This window comes from Echinops telfairi, unplaced genomic scaffold (genome assembly GCF_000313985.2).
Source record: "Echinops telfairi isolate 266 unplaced genomic scaffold, ASM31398v2 ScPeMD7_7457;HRSCAF=8495, whole genome shotgun sequence".
Lineage (NCBI taxonomy): Eukaryota > Metazoa > Chordata > Mammalia > Afrosoricida > Tenrecidae > Echinops > Echinops telfairi.
In genome coordinates this window covers 31,904,913-31,923,568 of record NW_022111357.1, presented here as the reverse complement: position 1 = coordinate 31,923,568, position 18,656 = coordinate 31,904,913, and the positions used below count along the sequence as shown (strand labels likewise).

The window sequence follows — 18,656 nt, the reverse complement described above, 5'->3', positions numbered from 1 at the left end:
GCCAGGCAGGGTGTGGAGCGAGGCTCTGAGGACCTGAGATGCACAGGACACCCACGCAATGGGTGGGGCCTGCCTGGCAGTGGGGTCTATCAGGGGATCCCTAGGACGGGGTTCATGGGTATGTGTTGGGTTGGGGGGGAGGGCAGGCAGCAATTCCAGTCCCACACAAGTCTCACCTGGTGCGGTGCACTGCTGCTGCTGCTGCTGTGGCTATTAATCATGACCCTCAATGGTAAGTCAGGGAGCAAATAGTCATTGTCTACTGTCTGGGCATGGTCCCCCTTCAAAGGGCATTTTCTCTCCTTCGATGTCAGTGTATTTTCTTGGAGAAGCCGACAGTCACCATGCTTAGCTGCTAAATTAAAAGTTGCTGGTTCAAGGACACCCAGAGGCACATCAGAAGACAGGCGCTGTGACCTACTCCCCCCCAAACTGGCTACTGGCAAGCATGGGGAGCACAGTTCTCCTCTGGCACCCCTGGAATGGCCCTGAGTGGGGGACAAGATGCCTGCGCAACTAGCTTGGTTTGGGCGTTTATCACAAGTTCACAGTACACTTCCAGTAATTGTCTGCTTCCTGTTCTACCCAGGGGAACATGAGGGGAAGGTAACTGTGCCAGGCCTTTCTGCAGTGCCTAGAACAGTGCCTAGCACTTAGCCGGTATCAGGGAAATATTTGTGGAGGCAAAGATGTCAGGGAGCAAAAAGAAGTGATGCCCAAAGGCACCGCAGGAGCTTCCCAGAAGCCCCTTGTTTATGTGTCAGTCCCTAGCGTGGCCCAAAGTTGCTACAAGTCATCTTGTGTTAACCCTTGCTTCATAGTGTCTCTGGACTACAGGGCCATGCTCCCCATCCTGGATACACTGCCTGTTGCAGCCTATGCGCCAAAGAAATGTCACACACACCCGAACACCACTGACAGCGGTGATGTGATGCCACGTCCCAGGGTCCAGCATTTGTTCATCCAGCATCGTGTGGGCCAACTGGAAGCCTGGCCCCCGGTCAAGTGCCCTGCTAGTTCTGTAGCTGTAGCGGCACAGAGAGGGTGAGGCATTGTTTGACTGAGGTGGGACTCGACTGGGGACAGGAAAGGGAAATGACGACGAGCTCATATGACTGAGGAATGAGTGACTCTGAACCCAGGGGCTATCACCATTGTACAAGATAAGCCCCTCGCCTCACCGCATTGCGGCCTCTTAGGGTAAAAATAGGGGATTGAGTTACCTCCATGGAAGTTTCCCTAACCCACCCACAAAAATATAACCACAAAAGACTCGTGGCTTTTCATGGAAGCCACACTTTCCAGAGCCCTGGAGGCTGGAGGAATCCCTAGCCTGCCATCTTTAAACCTTAAACCAAAGATTTAAGATCACCTTTAGCCTGAGATCTTCTTTAAACCTTACATCAAAAAGGGCCCCTGATGTCGTCTCAAAACCAAACAGCAGTCGAGCTCCACTCGTACAACACGTGCCATGAGCTCTGTGCTCACTTGAGGTGGGTCTCAATGTAGTGGACAACAGCACCCCAAAAGATTCGACTGGGACCCATAGGAGACAGTGACTTTCTGTTGGTGGGGGAAGGGCCAACTCAGTAAAGGCGGCTGAGAATGACCCACACGTGTAGAAACGGTTGGACTTGAGTAGGTTCGATGCATATTCTCAACAACAACAACAACAACTAACAATAAGAATCAAATCAAATAAACCACAGGCCAGGACTGAATTTCTTCTTTGGCCCAACATGATTTTATTTGCTCTCTGCATAACATCCCTAGGTTTCTGAGGCCTATTATATACAGAGCAAAATCCTCGTCCCCAGAACAAGCAGGAGAATGATGAGACCTTGAGTCTCCGCTGAGCACGATTCTGTGTCTTAGGAGGAAGGAGGCATGTTGATCTCCCAGCACAGGCCAGAGAAATGAATGGCCCCCAAACCGTCTTTTCACTCCAAAGGTGCAAGTCTTTCCAGCTCCTTGGAAGCTTTTCAACCATCCTCAGCGTGGAAGCTGAGCTTGGCCATCTTCTCCCCCACACACCTACGTGGGCGAAGGCTCTCCTGCAGGAATGGTTCCCCTGACTTTTCCTGGAATTGTCTACTCTGCAGAAGCTAAACTCAGAGACCGGAGGTCCTGCCGGGAACTCCAGGGTCCAGGGCACTACAAGGGGGAGGATGCTACTCGGGTCACGGACTCTCGTCACTTCCCTTCTGGGTTCAGCATTTCCCCCTCAGGTATGAGAGGGCCTGCTGGCAGGAAGCCTGGACGGCTGAGACCAGGAAGGCTGGCTCACTCATCCTCATCCTCATCTTCCTCCTCGGTGTCTTTGTTGGGGGCACACCGGTGGAAGCACTGCACCGCCGTGGCTAGGAAGAAGCTGGAAATGATGGCGACGATGGACACGGCCACGCCCGAGAAGATGATGATGAAGAGGTCGGTGAGCGAGAGGCTGAACTTGCACGCGCTGAAGCTGCCCTCCGACAGCTCGTGCAGGGAAACCCTCCTGTTCTCCACGGGCAGCGAGCACTGGATTTCACCCAGGCCTAGGAGAAAGGAGAATAAGAGAGAGGTTTACGTCGCAGTATCAACACCGAAAAAACCGAACTCACTGCCAGTGAGGCATTGCCGACTCACAGCGACCCTACAGGGCAGGGTAGAACTGCCCCTGTGAGTTTCTGAGACCATAACTCTATTTTTTTTTTTTTTTGAGGTGACAAACTCTGTTTTATTTTTTTATTTTTTCCTCTTTTTCAACATTTTATTAGGGGCTCATACAACTGTTATCCCAATCCATACACACATCAATTGTGTAAAGCGCATTTGTACATCGTTTCTCAAAACATTTTCTCTCCATTTAAACCCCTGACATTGGGTCCTCATTTTTCCCCTCCCTCCCCGCTCCCCCTTCCCGCATGAACCCTTGATAGTTTATAAATGGGTATTTTGTCATATCTTGCCCTGTCCAACGTCTCCCTTCATCCACTTTTCGGTTGTCTGTCCCCCAGGGAGGAGGTCACACACAGTTCCATGTAATCGGTTCCCTCTTTCCTACCCATTCTCCCTTTACCCTCCCTGTTTTGCCACTCACACCACTGGTCCTATAGGGCTCATCCGTCCTGGATTCCCTGTATTTTCAGTTCCTATCTGTACCAGTGTACCTCCTCTGGTCTAGCCAGTCTTGCAAGATCGAATTCGAGTCATGGTAGTGGGAGCGGGGAGGAAACCTTTAGGAACTAGAGGAAGGTTGTATTTCTCATCATTGTTACATCGCACCCTGACTGGCTCATCTCCTCTCCGAGACCCCTCTGCAAGGGGATCTCCAGTGGCCTACTAATGGGCTTTGGATCTCCACTCCGCACTCCCCCCATCATTCACTAGAGACCATAACTCTTGATGGGAGTAGAAAGCCCCATCTTTCTCCCTCACATTGGCTGGTGATTTTGAACTGCTGACCTCAAGGTTAGTGGCCCCACGTGACACCACTATGCCACCAGGGTTCCTACAGCTACAGTTACAGGAGTGCCAGAAAGTCCACCAAGAGTGCCCTTACAAAGCCAGCAAAGCAGGAGTGCGCTTCCCACCCCATGACAGTTGAGTGAAAGGAATTGAGGCTTTCTGTAAGAGTCACCGTGGGATAGAATCACCCTGGGAGCCATCAGAAGGCATTGTTCTTCCTTGTCCTGCTTTAAAGTTCAGTGCTGTTCTGTTTGGAGTCCTCGAGTGATGCCAACAGCTAACGAGCCTGGCAACTATCCAAAAGGTTGGAGATTCCAGTCTACCCAGCGGTGCTTTGGAAGAAGACATGGTGATGTAATTCTGAAAGACCCGCCCTTGAAAACCCCATGCAGCCGGCTCTACTCTGATGCTCGTGGGGTCACTGCGTGTCTGTGTCAATGGGAGGGTTCCTGGGTTCCTGTTCGGATTTCCAGTGCCTCAAGGTGGTGATGGAAGCACGCCATGATTGCCTTAGGGTAGAAGATGCCTGTCGGTCCTAGTCCAGATCTGGGTCATGGGGGTGGGACATAGGGTAGAGGTGGATGCAGTGGATGGAGCCGTGCTAACAATGGAAGGACCCTCCAGTTTGTGGCAGTCATTCCCCAAGTTGGAGGCCACTACCCTTTTCATGGTCTTTGCAGCAAAAATGAACAGAGGGACAGTGGAAACTGGGCCACACTGAGAGGAGTCAGTGGAGGAGAAGGGTATAATTGAAGGGGACGTTTTAACAGCCCTCCCGGAGCTGGCTCTCACACTTCCACATTCTCAAGAATCACCTGAAGGCTGGCTAGAAGTCAGGGTCTCGGGCACTGCCCGGGATGACCTGATATCCCCAGGTGATTCTGGGACTGCTGGTCCAGCGGCACACTTGGTGTTGTTGAAGGAGGGTATGGGCGTGTTACAGCGTCTAGGAAGACCCTTCTACTCTGTCTTGTATCTTGGGGTTCTTTTTAAGATTTCATTTGAAGATCGTTGGCGTTAAGCTTCCAATCCTGTCTTCGAGAAAAACATCACAGTGGAGTGTGCTGAGTAAGTGTTTTCTCACCACAGCCTGAGAGAACTCACCAGTGTCCCGACAGAGCTCTAAACACTTCGTAGAGGTAAAGTCATGCAAGCCTCCCAATAAGCCCACGGAGAAGGCCTTTGATACAGTGCCAATTTTACAGTCGAGATTAGTAAAGCTCAGGGAGATGAGCTCCCATGCTCAAAGCCACGCAGTTGTCAGTGGCAGAGCCTAGGCTCCAATCAAGCTAGCTGGCTCCAGAGACAAAGGAAGGCCCTGCCCAGCTAGGCGAGACAGCCAGGAGAGGAGCCAGGAGAGGAGGAGAAAGAAGCGGAAAGCTAGCTAATGCTTTCCTGCCATGGGGGCCTCTACATGGAACATGGAGGAAGCTAGAGGTGCTGCAGGCCACCTGGTGGTGAGGAGTGTGGCTCCTAGGGAATGAGGATTGTAACTCATGACAATTCTGAATTAGCTCCAATAACTGTTCTTGGACAGCTAAGTGTTGCTGTTGGAGTATTCCATTCTGTCTGCCCTCGAGCGAGGTATTGGGAAGCTCTGAGCATGGCAGCTGGGGGAATTGTGCATGCTCCAGTCTACAGGTGGGCCTGCCCATGAGCAGGGATAGTTCCCTGGGCATTCCTTTATGCCTTAAACCAATGTGTATTGAAGACTTAGCCGATGCCAAGGGATTAATAAGAAACAAGACAAATATAGCCCCTATCCTCAGAGAGTACAAGGTCCAGTGGGAAGGGGACATTCATTTATGCACCAAATGCTTATTTAGTATTTACTATGTTCTAAACCCTCAGATTTTAAAAGGCAAAGACATCAACAAAAGACATGAGCTTTATTGCATTAACACACTAATGACTGCTTGTTACCAAGCTTAAGCTACCCATCCTGCTACGCAATATAAATGTCATACGCTCTCAAGCACTAACCCACCAAGGCGGAGAGTATTGGATATGTCTCCAGGGAATTGGGAGTGTGAGTGCAGACCCCACCATGACACACCAAACCTTGAGGGAATGTAACCACATGGAGCAACTCATGAACAGAGTGAGATACAGGGCTGGCCCCAATCAGAGCCAAACTGATCCCCTCCCTGGAAGTATGTGCTACATAGGACAACACTAAACCTGCAGGTTGGGGAGAAGAGCCAGTCTGCCAAGCCCACACAGTAGCAAACCAAAAAAGAAAGAGAGAGATTGAGGGACGAGATCCCATACTGGCACACCAAGCCCTGAGGATGAGGTCCCTGCACGGAGCTGGTATGGTGCAGAGAAGACTGTAGGGCCAACAACAGCTCGAGACATGATGTCCCCTTGCAGAAACATACTGCAACAGAGGACAATACTGGGGCACATGGTGAGGAATAAGTCCAGTCCCAACCCCCCACAGCAGGGCAAACCCAAAAGGAAATATAACAGATCAGCAACGGGAGCAAAGGAAAGCCACAAAGTCCCCGAGGAGTCCCCAAAGTAGACCTCAGGCTAGGAGGGACAGTTCCTGGAACCCCCCCAGGACCAATGGGGAGATAGTCATAAAGGTCAGAGGACAGACCTGGAATTATCTATGCTTTTTCAGGTTTTTATTTGCTAGTTAATATATATTAATATATTGTATTATTATAGATAATTATATTATATGTAATATTATATATTAATATAATTTTCTTTTTCTTCTTTTTGTTGAATTTTTTGTTTTCTTTTTGTATTGTCTACATTATTGTCTACATTATACCTATAGACGATAGGCATGGAAAGCAAGCCTAAGGAGAAAGCAACCAGACCGAAGGTTCTGGAGGGACTTAGGGGGAGGAGGCGGCAGGGGAAAGGAGCGGTGAGCACACAACGCCATAAACAGGGGAGCAACTACTGGGGAAGTAAAAGCAACAATGGAGGATGTAGAGATCCTGGTGGTGTTAGAGCAACAGCAATCTAGCTGAGAGGAATTACTAAGAGACAGAAGGGAGAGCGTGATCGTGGGAAAGGAGGAAGGTAAAAGGAAACAGAAAAGATCTAAGAAGCAAAGCTATGGATAGAGGTCTAAACATAGGCATGCACTTGTGTAAGTATATTAATTTATAAAAGGAGAGGTATTGGCCTATGTACATATACATATGGCAATACATTGAGGACGTGATGGACATTGGACCTCTGCCCAAGCCCTCCCTCAATGCAAGAACACTTTGTTCTAACAACCTGGTATTCTGTGATGCTCACCCTCCCAGCATGATCGCCGAAGATAAAATGGGTGCACAAGCAAATGTTGTGAAGAAAGCTGATGGTGCCCAGCCATCAAAAGATAAAGCATCTTAAAGACTTGAAGGTAAACAAGCGGCCATCTAGCTCAGAAGGAGCAAAGCCCACATGGAAGAAGCACACCAGCCTGTGTGATCATGAGGTGTCGACGCAATCAGGTAACAGGTATCAGAAGACCCAAAACAAACATATTGTTGAGAACAATGGGGGTTGGGGCAGAGGTCCAAAACCCATCTGTAAACAATGGGACACCCCCTCACAGTAGGGTCACAAAGAAGGGATGAGTCAACCAGGGTGAAGTATAGCACTGATGTCCTCTGGTTTCTTGAGGCTTCCTCACTAACAACCCCCCCCCCTCACTATCATGACCCCAATTCTGCCTTTCACTACGGACTAGGCCAGAGCATGTACACAGGTACAGATAAACGCTCAGGAAAGACAGAATCCAGGTCAGATAAACTCCTCAGGAACAGAAGTGGGAGTAGCAATGCCAGGACGGTAGGGGGAAGTTGGGCAGAGGAGGCGGGAAAGAAGCCGAGGGGGAAGGGAGATAGCAGTTGGTGTAAGATGTGAAAATAATAATATGACTTTTCCAAGCCTCCCATAGAAGAAAATGAGTAAAATGAAATGCTCGGACCTCCTGTTTCTGATCTGACAGTGCAAAGACACATAGCAACTAAGACTTCCGTTGCCCATAAGATGGGTCAGGCATTCTTCTAAGTGTTGTGCCCCTTAGTTGTACCTTAGGGGACCACTTAACAAGCTTTTTTTTTTTTTCTTTTTTGGGTCAATCTTTAAGGTATTTTTTTCCATTTTATTGGGGGTTCTTACAACTTTTGTTACAAACCAACCATACACCAATTGTATCCGACATATGTGTACATACATTTGCTTTCCCTTGAGACCTTGGGATCAGCTCCTCCTTTTTTTCCTCCCTCCTCTCCCCACCGCCTCCCCCAACCCTTGTGGCCCTCTGATAGATTGTAGATTGTTAATTATTTTCAAATCTCACTCCGACCGCCATCTCCCTTCCTCTCTGGTTTCTGCTATTCTTCCCCTGGATGGGGTGTGTGGTTATGTGCCGTTCATTGAGATTGGTGCCCCGCCTCCCTGCCTACTTCTCCCTACCCTTTTGGTATCTCTATTCCCATTTCTGTTCCTGGGTTCCATGTGTTGTGGGTTTTATCTCTTGCCTATACCTATGTACATGCTCCCATCTAGTCTAGATTGGAGGGCAGCACTGAGGTCATGATAGCAGGGGGTGAGGGGACCTCCTGGAAACAGAGGTATATTGTATGACCCATTAGTGCTCTACTGCACCCTGATTAACTCCCTCCCTCCCTGCGACCTCTCTGTGGGGGGATGTTCCATTGTCCATTCATGGGCTTTGGGCCTCCGCTCCAATTGGGTCTATTTTCACCAATGCATTTCTGTTTGTTTGTTTACTGTTTGTTGTGACTCTTCTGATGCCCCTTGCTCAGTCTTGAAGACACCTCACCTCACGATCGCACCGGCTGGTGTGCTTCTTCCATGTGGGCTTGTTGCGTCTCTGTTGAATGGCCCCTTGTTTAACTTCAAGCCTTGAAGACCCTAGACACTATATTTTTAATAGCCAGACACCATCCACTGTCTTCACCATGTCTGCTTGTGCACCCATTTGGTCTTCAGCAATCGGGTAGGGGTGGGTAAGCATCACAGCATGCCAATTTGTTAGAACAACATGTTCTTGCGAGGCCCGAGGCCCATTTGCAGCTTCAGTGTATTGCCTTATAAATATATGTACATAGGCCCATATCACTTGATTTAGTTTAACGTTCCAACCTGGCCGATAAACACATGTGGGGTTAATTGAATGGCACAGAGATAAATGGCTCAGTGAGCCTTGCCTTTCGAGTTCTAGTCTCTTGCTTTGTGATGGTCAGACCAGGGTGAAGCTGCTTTAGCCAGTTCCCTGCTTCAGCTGGCAAGGTTCACTTCCTGCAAGACATCCCTGAGGAGAAACCACATGGACCTATCCTGATGCAGCCCTGGGTGCTGGGGCAGCCGTGTGGAGACCCCTGCCAGCGCTGAGATGCTTACACGTTCACTGATTCTACTTTCCTTCTGCAGTCAGCGTCATAATGTGTATTTTGTGAGATGGAGAAGGACTTTGTGGATTGGTGTCAGACATGTGGGTTAAAGTTGGACTTGTGGGTTTGGACAGCACTGGGTTGGGATGTGCACTTGATGTGCACTTATCCTTTATATAAAACTCTCTCTTATACATGAGTTTCTGTGGATTTGTTTCTCTAAAGTACCCAGACTAACACACCCCTATTGTAATGGATTGATGTATTTTCATAAGTACACAACTCTGTTAATCTCCCTATCCATGCCTCTGCTTCCTTTGGCCCCCTCCTGCCCGCCATCCCTGTCCCCTTTCTTCCACCTCAGTGCTTCCTCCCCACTAGCTTGGTGTTGCTCTAATCCTCACAGGATCTCTACCCTCTCCTAGATGCTGGTTCCACTTCCCTAGTTGTTCCCCTGTCCGTGACGCCGTCCGCTCACCACACCCTTCTCCCCACCTCCTTCTTCACCCTCTACCTTCCAGGGGGGTGCATTGGTCCCATTGCCTTCTCCCCGGGCTTCCCTCCCATGGTCCAACCCATCCATGTCCTAGTCTGAACAATAAGAAAGCCTACAGTTGAAGAAAGAAAAGGGAAGAGAAAAAGATGAGAGAAAATGGAAAAAAAAGAAAACAGACCCTAGACAGGCCCAGGTCTGACAAGCTTTTAAGATCCCGGATCCTACTCCTCACCAAAGTAGAAGTAGACCATGACGTGATGCTGGTGGGCCTTGGTGAGCCTCGAGACTATGGACTTAGTTCTCACAGCCGCCTGATGAGGTAAATGCTAATAGGACCATTTTAGGGATAAGAAACCCAAAGTACAGAGAGCTTACAAAAAGCTTGCCCTTGCCGCACTGCCAGCATGTGGGAAAGCTGCATGAACCTAGGCAGTTGGCACTGGGTGCTTACCCTGACTCTGTAAGTAGTGAGGCCCCTTTTCCCTTGTGGAGTTAACCAGAGATGTGACAACACGCGATTGTCGTTAAACTCCATGGCCTTCGATCTCTGCGCTTCTCTGGCTTCCCTTCAACTACTCCGGAAAGCCTTCTCTTGCTCTCTTTTTCTGAATTTCCAAGTTTCAGAAAGCTTCCTCTCAGCCCATCTCCATTATTAGCCTAAACATCAGAATGATTTCTTCACAACTCACTAATTAGCTGTTTTTTTCCTGCGAAGAACAGCCCTACTAATTGGCCCTAAAAGCCCCTTTATTTGCGTCTTTGTGTCTCTTTCCCTCTCCAGCTCAGTGAGCTTCCTGCTCCCTTCTCTCAGGGCCCATGTTTTGCATCATCTCTAACCAACCCACTGATGCTTTCCTCCCCTTGGGAACTGGTTGCCTAGCAACCAGACTCTCACTCCCTCCTCTCCAAGAGTCAGTACTTACTTGACCTAGCCAGGGAAGAAGCTGGATCAGACTTGCCTGGGTTATCCCTAACTACTGACTCTTTCTTAAAGAGCCACATGGTTTTCTGTTTTGAAGTGCTGTCTTTTAAATTTTAAACAAGCCAAGCAGTCAGTCAGTGTAAGATATGAAAATAATAATAATATTTTATAATTTAGCAAGGGTTCAGAAACGTAGGAGGGTGGGGGGGGGGGAGAAAAAAGAGGAGCTGATACCAAGGGCTGAAATAGAACGTAAATGTTTAGAAAATAATGATGGCGACATATGTACAAATATGCTTGATACAATGGATGTATGGATTGGTGTAAGAGCTATAAGAGCCCCCAATAAAATGATCTTTAAAAAACACACAATAATTTTAATAACAAAAACAAAGCAAAACGGTTACTCTGTTGACTAAGGGGTGTCTGACCCAATCTGTGGTGTGACCCCAGCCCTGGGCTCCAAGAAGAAGGGACAAATCGGTCTTTGAAGAAGTGCCAGGGCCCTTCGGAGAGTTGACAGGACATTTGCATGATCTTCTCCTTCCACTTTTTATGAACTCTGAATATGCCCTCCCACCGTTTGCATGGTCTTCAGCTGCACGGATAGCGAGGCGTTGGCCCTCTTGCTTTGGGTGTGCAATTAGGAAGGACCCACTGCTGGCAAAGGTCAAGCAGAAGGTGATGGAAAACCAGGGAAACCCTCCACGAGATGGAACTGACCCTGCGCCCACCTTGGTGGACGCGGACCGCCAGGTCTTTCTCCCCAGGTTCTACCAGGTGGGTTTGAACCACCAACCTTCAGGCTAGCAGTTTGTCTGGAAACCGTCTGTGCCGCCACGAGGGACGCAAACACATCAGTGATCATGAAGATGGTGTGGGATCAGGAATGTTTCACTCTGTTACAGGCAAGATGGGCATGGTGGATGACAGCAGCTAGCACCTAGTACGGCCAGTTAATGCACCCACCGGCACCTCAGAAGAAAGGTCTGGCAAACTATGCCCCCAAACCAGCCATTGAAAACCTTGTGGAGCCCAGGTCTCTTCTGCCAGGGTCGGGGTATCAGGTGGTGAAGCTTCAGCAAGTTGTCTCAATTTTCTTTTTTTTTCCTTACTGTGATTTGAGTGAAAGTTTACAGAGCAAATTAGCTTTCCCTGTCAGGAGTTCCTCTATAAATTGATCCATGACACTGGTTGCCCCCGCCCCCCGTGTGTCAGCACTCCCCAATTTCCTCTCTGGGTCCCTGTTTCCCTGTCCCTCCCTGTCTTCTCCTTTGGTTTCAGGCCAATGCTGCCGTGAAGTTAAGGGTCCCCAGGACACAGTCTTCACAGGCGACGCCTGCCTCCTCCTCCCAAGGATAATGTGGCCAGAAGCTGGCCTCCGGGAGCGCCATCAGCTTCCAGTTGAAAGGGTTTCTCTGGGGTTCTTCTTGGCCCTTGCTGACCAGTACGTTGGCTGGTTGGTTATTTTCAAACAGCTATCCCGTGGCTCCCTTGCAGACACAATTTGCAATGGGCAAGCGGAAAACAATGACCCTACCACCTTTTCCCACCTCCCGCCACCCCGCCGAGATGGACGGCACCAAAATATACAAGACAGACAGCAGCAGGTCACTTCTAAGGCCAGTGGCTTATTTGCAATCTCCGGGCCCCACACAAGTCGTGATTTAGGGAGAAACTCTCTCCCCAAGTCCTTTTCCTTAACAAGCAGAATGAGGAGTAACTGGAAAACAAGCCCAACCCGAGGCTACAAAGCCTCCCATTCAAACCCAACCTTCCCTGGCTTTGGGTGGGCTCTCATTGCTAAAGGGCTTTTGTCGCTGTGCGATTAGGACCAGCATTTTTATAAAGGGACCTTTTCAGAAAAGGTTGCCTCCTATTTCTTCGTGGCTAGGGGAAATGAGACCATCTGAAGAAGAGCCACACACAAGTCGCTTGAGACAGGACGGTCGCTTGCAAGGGCCGTCAGGGACGCCCTCGTGACCAAGCGCACGGGTTTAATGGGGTTTCTCAACTCACAGAGGCCAGGGGAGTAAGAGGAGATGGACAGATGGAGACGGTGGGCAGAGGGGCCTGTCAGAAGGAGGTAGGGACCAATTGCAGGACTCTACCGGGGTGAGGGTGGGGTGTCTGACTTTGGGGAACCCTCTCCTAGCCTTCAAGGTCCCTGGGTGGCACAAACGGTTTCCATACAGACTACTAACCAAAGGGTGGGTGGTTCAAGCCCACCCAGCGGCACTTGGGGAGAAAGGCCCAGCAGTCTGTATCCTCAAGGACTCCAGCCAAGACAGCGCCCAGGGGCAGCCGGCTCCTGAACACGTGGGGTCGCCGTGAGTCTGAATCGATTTGACAGCAACATGTTGTTGGGTTTCTGGTGGTTTTCTTCTCTTCTGCAGGCTCCGATTTGAGACCAGGGTGTCTTAAAGCTCAGCACCGTCGATATTCGGAGCTAGATCATTCTCTGCTGGGGGTCATCGAAGTGCAAGAGGGCAATAATGGCCACCCTCAGTTAGGGCAATCGGAAAGGTACACAGACACCGCCAAATGTGCCCTGTGGGGCAAAACCACCCCACCAAGAGCCCCTGTTTCAGACTGAAATGCCTTGGAAGCAGACCCACCCTTAGCCGACAGCAGACACTTATTATGAACCAGCAAATGACACCTAGTGGGCCAGGCTTTAAGGTGGGTGCTAGACACAGTCCTCGAGGAGCTCAGGGGTAAGAGGAGGGGCATGAGGACAGGTGCGCCCATACGGACAGTGGAGGGCAGCACAGGTGAGGGCCACAGAGGGGTTCAGCACAGCGTGTGGGGGCCCTGGCGGGAGAGTCAGAAGCATGGTCAGTGGGCTGGCATCTGGGCAGGTGCAGATGACACAGAGGAGGCCCTGCGATGCCCCCACTTGACTTTGGAATGCTCACCCTCCCTTACCTGACCCCATCTCTTCAGCTGTCTGAGTTAAAAATAGCCCTTGAAAGCTAAGCCGTACCCAGCCCTGCTCTGGGAGCCGGGCACTGCGCTTACATGTCTCAGCCCAGATACTGCTCATGCCGACCCGGGAAGAGGGGACTGTCATCATCCCCGCTCTACAGATCATCAAGTGGAGGCACAGAGAGGTCGCGGGCTTGCTTAAGACCACACAGCAAGGAAATAAAAGAGCTGGAGCTGAGCCAGCCAGTCTGGCTCCAGAGCTCATGACCTTGGCCACCATAAACCACTCACAGAAAGGTCTTGTCAAAATGCTCAAGAATGCTCCAGCAACTCTCCTCGTCCCCAGACCTAACCTGCACAAGGGGACAAGTCAAGCTCCCAGCATAGCCCCTGCACACCCTGTCAGGAGAGGGGTGTCATGATGTCATTGGAGTATTGACACAGAGAGACTGTCCCATGAGCCATCAGACAGACCTGCAGCTGGCAACCCATCTCCACAATCTGGTGCAATCAAACCAAGTCAACCCTCTGGAGCTCACTTCCACTCTCGCTCACATGGGGTCACCAGGAGTCAGATGGCAATGGATTTTGAGCCAAATTTCAAGACAAAATTTTATTTTTCCATCTGCTGACTTTGGGTGGCGGTGAGATGCGGGGTGAGGAGTCTAAGATATGAAGGTGGAAAATACAAAAGGTTGCTATGGGCCAGTCGAAGGCCTTGGCATAGCCCATTAACATCTTTCTGGTCTTCCCTGCTTTCAGCCAAGATCCAGCTGACATCAGCCATGACAGCCCTCACACCACATCCTCTCCTCAAGCCAGCTCCTGTCCATGTACTGCCGCAGCGGTTGTCCATGTACTGCCGCAGCGGTTGTCCATGTACTGCCGCAGCGGTTGTCGAATGAACTCCAGCACAATTCTATTGCATGTGACATTAAGAATCTTGTTCTATAATGTCTACATCGTCCCGGGCCATCTTTCTTTGGAATGGGCACACATATGGATCTCTTTCAGTCAGTTGGCCAGAGAGCCATCTTCTAATTCTGTTGGCACAGACGAGTGAGTGTTTCAAACACTGCATCAGTGTGTTGAAACCTTTTGATTGGGATTCCCTCAATTCCTGGAGCCTTGTCTTTTGGCTAATGCCTTCAGAGGAGCCTGGGTTTCTTCCTTCGATACCATTGGCTCTTGGTCATATGCTACCTCTTGAACTCATGGAGCATCGGCCAATTCTTTTTGTTACGGTGACTCTGTATATTCTTGTCATCCTCTTTGAAGGCTTCCTGTATGGTTCAATATGTTGCTCACGGCTGTTCAGTGCCATTGAGCCCGTCCTGGGTCACAGCATCCCTGTGTACAACAGAGGAAGCACGCCTGAGCCCCTGGCAACTGTTGTTATGTTCGAGCCCATTGTTGCCTCCGCTCTCAATCCAGCTCGTCAAGGATCGTGCTCTGCCTTTAATGTTGCGATCGTGCTCTGCCTTTAATGTTGCAACGCAAGGTCTGAAGTATTTCTTCAGTTCCTTCAGCTCGAGCAGTGTGGGGATTTCTAACTCCGGGTCTTTTCAATATTTATCCTAGTACTTTGCTTTGTCTTCTTGAGCGGCCTTTGGCATTTTCTATTCAGTTTCATTATTTCTTCTACTCCCTTGAGCTACTCTGTGTTCAAGCGCAAGTGTCAGAGTCTCTTCTGCCATCCACTTTGATCTTTTCCTTCTTTCCTGTCTGGTAGTGACAGAGCGAGTACACATGTTTCTCAGTTCAGTATAATCCACCTAAAGTCAGGGAATGGATTAAAGCTCAAAAAGTTCTCGTTAAAGTATGCTGGGAAATACGTATATTATCTCTACCATTGGACAGAATATATGAATATGAGACTGTGTGTGAGTGTATGTGTATAAGTGTGCTTGTGAGTTTGAGTTTGGGTGTGCACATTGACCACCATTGATTGAGACCCTCCTGGTTCTGATGTCCATGTGTGACCCTTACATACGTAACACACTGCTCCTTACTTACCTCCCTCTGTGGGGTGAGTGGCATTACCATCGTTGCTAGACAAAGGAATGAGGCTCAGAACTCTTTGGCAATACACACACCGCTAAGTGAAGAAGTCAGAATTCAAACCACCCTCTCTGTTTTATTCCAAAGGCTCCCCTTCTCGCCACTCTCATCTGTAATATGAGTGAAACCCTTGGTCTTAGGACATTCACAACCCAACAACCCACACCACTGCCCATGTCTTCAAGTCAATTCTGATGCATAGCAATCCTAGAGTACAAATGTTCTTCAGCGATTTTAAAACTGTAATTCTCTCTGGGAGCGAGCACACAGCCTCATTTCCCTCCCAAGCAGCAGCTAGTGAGTTGGAGCCTCAGATGTTGTGTTCACCAGTCCATAGCACAACCCACCACATCGCCAGGGATCTTAAAACCCAACAGCGGAGTCAAAACTAAGCTATATCGCGCAATGAGGATGACAATAAATGACTGACCATCAGCTGTAGTAGTTGATAGAGAATGCAGAGACCAGCCCTCCACACGGTCTGTTGTCAGGTGCCACTGGACAGACTCATAGCGACGCTCAGCATAGTAGAGGGAAACGGTGCCCAGTAAAAAAAGTTTGGCAAGTATTAAATCAATATTTATAGATGAATGAGTGTGCTTGCGTGTGGAAGGGTGGCTGGGGGAGAATACAGAAGGCATGATATACAAGTGGTATAGATGAAATAACTCTCAAATCTGTACAGGTGGATGAGAGACCAAGTTAGATGCCTTCTCCTGACTTAGAACAACACCCCTACCGGACAATGTCCAAATCACTGTTGCTAGTGGATGCTCAATGGGTGGAGTGCAAGTCTCTGGGGATTAAGTACCAGGAACTGAGAATTTGGACGAGGCAACTAAAAACTATGGGAGCCGTAAATCACATTCAGGCTCAACCCCGTTTTTCTTGGTCAACGCAATGCTACTGTTGTTGTTTTTAAAGAGTTAGTAAAATGTTTAAATTAGGAGCTAGGTTACAGAGATAGTGGTCTGGGCTGTCTTCCTGAGAAGGGGCACATGCGGGCCTGGTCGTTTAGTCATGATGTCATTGGACCATGCACAAGCACTTGAGTTTGGAAGCCCCTGAGCAGTGTGCTTCCCTCTGCCTGTTCCCTGGTGTAGTGGTTACAAGTGGGGCTATGATCCTCAGGGTTGGCAGTTTAAAACCACCAGCTAGGGAGAAAGACTGGGTTTCTATTCCCACAGTCTTGGAACCTACAGGGGGTCACTATGCATGAGCACTGATTCAATGGCAGGGAGGTTTGGGTTTGATTTTTCTATCAAGATGCAGGGAGGACTGAGAGACATGAACAGACGTTGAGGCTGAGGCTGCTACGGAGCCTGGAATCTGGAGCCGTGGTCCCCAGGCTTGTGGACTTCACAGACTCGTACGAAGAGAATGTAAGATGTAAAGGAGACTGTCCTGGGGCTACAACTTGTAGTTCTACAAAAACTTTCAACATACCCACCACCACCAAGACCACCAACCAACAGCATAAAAAAGATTAGTGTACCAATGAAGTTAAGAAGAGAGTCTGATCATCCAAACACAAGCAAACAAAAGAAACCCAAGTCAATTCTGACTCATGTGGCTCTCTCATGGGTCAGAGTAGAAAAAAGCCCCATAGGACACTAATGGATATTGCCTTACAGAAGCAAATTCCCAGGTCGTTTTCCCAGTGTGCCTCCTCGGGGCTTACCTGCTAGCTTGTGGTGTGTGGTTCCATCAGTCCACTCTGACTCATGGCCACAAGGGAACAGACCCTGCGCCGTCTTTCTCCATTCTCCCAATCACGGCCATGCCGGGGCCCTCGGCTGCTGTCATTAAGGACTTGCAATAGGCAATGAGAAAGGACTCGAAGCACTTACTGATGAGGAGACGGACACAGGCCCACAGTGTGTGCCTTGTCTCATGGTGACAGCCAGGATGTTGTCGCCATGTAACAATACTGCCCTATCTCCTAGTTTAAATGTATTGCTTCCTTTTAAAAACAACATTGTGTGGATGAATGAAAGACCAGACGTTGGCCAAGGAGAGCCCTTGGGCCAAATCTACCTTTTGCGCTTCCTCTCTCCCCTCTGGTTTCATAAATAAAATTTTATTGGGGCAGACCTATGTTCGTTCAGTTATGTCTCATCCGTGGTTGCATTTAAGCTACGATGGTAGAGTGGAGTTGTTACCGCAAAGACTACAGGCTGGCAAAGCCTGATGTAGTTAACATTTGGTCCTTTAGGGGAAAAAAGTAGTGCTGACTGACTCACCCTAGGAATCACCTACCCTGGAAGACTGCCCTGAGTGCTTCCCATGTCCCCAATTCCTGGCCCAGACTTCCCCTTGCTGGTTCCACACACCTCCGCCCATTTCCACAGCCCCAGTCCCAGCGCAGAGCCTGGCACACAGCAAGGGCACAGCAAACATACGCTGTCTTCCTGCACACAAGCCGAGGGCTGGGCCGGGAGCCCTATTTATTACAAAGCTGTCAGGAACCACTTGTTCGTTTGTGATTGAGCCACGTGCTAGAACTCAAAAATGCAATTGATTCAGTAGACAAAAATACCTTCAAACCCAGAGTCTGGAAACAAGAATACCATCCGCTTTAAATGGCAAAAATGCTAGGAACTCCATTTTTTATGATCCCGCTGCCTTCTTGGTTCCTGATGGCGTAGTGGTTACGTGTTCAGCTGCTGACCAAAAGATTGGAGGTTCAAACTCACCCACCGCTGCACGGGATAAAGCTGGGGCTGTCTGCTCCCGAAAAGTTACAGTCCTGAAACTCTAGGGGGAAGTTCTGCTCTGCCTCCTGGGTTGTTAGGAGTCCCAATGGACTCAAGCGCAGCAGGTTTGGCTTCGTGGTTTCAAGGGAATGCACCCAGACTCGGAGAACTCTTCCCAGCTATTAAACCCCACCACCACCACCACCACCACTATCCCCACCACCTCCAACACCACCATCACCTCCACCACCACCACCACCACCACCACCACCACCACCACCACCACCACCACCACCTCCACCTCCCATGTCCCCAATTCCTGGCCCAGACTTCCCCTTGCTGGTTCCACACACCTCCGCCCATTTCCACAGCCCCAGTCCCAGCGCAGAGCCTGGCACACAGCAAGGGCACAGCAAACATACGCTGTCTTCCTGCACACAAGCCGAGGGCTGGGCCGGGAGCCCTATTTATTACAAAGCTGTCAGGAACCACTTGTTCGTTTGTGATTGAGCCACGTGCTAGAACTCAAAAATGCAATTGATTCAGTAGACAAAAATACCTTCAAACCCAGAGTCTGGAAACAAGAATACCATCCGCTTTAAATGGCAAAAATGCTAGGAACTCCATTTTTTATGATCCCGCTGCCTTCTTGGTTCCTGATGGCGTAGTGGTTACGTGTTCAGCTGCTGACCAAAAGATTGGAGGTTCAAACTCACCCACCGCTGCAC

General features: G+C 49.5%; 1 protein-coding gene across 1 annotated transcript in view; it reads right to left on the bottom strand.

Moving 5' to 3' along the window:
* Positions 1-1,721: 1,721 nt before the first annotated feature.
* Positions 1,722-18,656, bottom strand: part of LRRC38 (leucine rich repeat containing 38) — a gene marked incomplete at its 5' end in the record, with an annotated part of 39,277 nt that continues 22,342 nt past the window's right edge. Inside the window, one exon of the mRNA XM_004705418.2 lies at positions 1,722-2,537. Within this exon, the coding sequence (XP_004705475.1) occupies positions 2,284-2,537 (254 nt within the window). The remainder of the gene's footprint in view (positions 2,538-18,656) is intronic.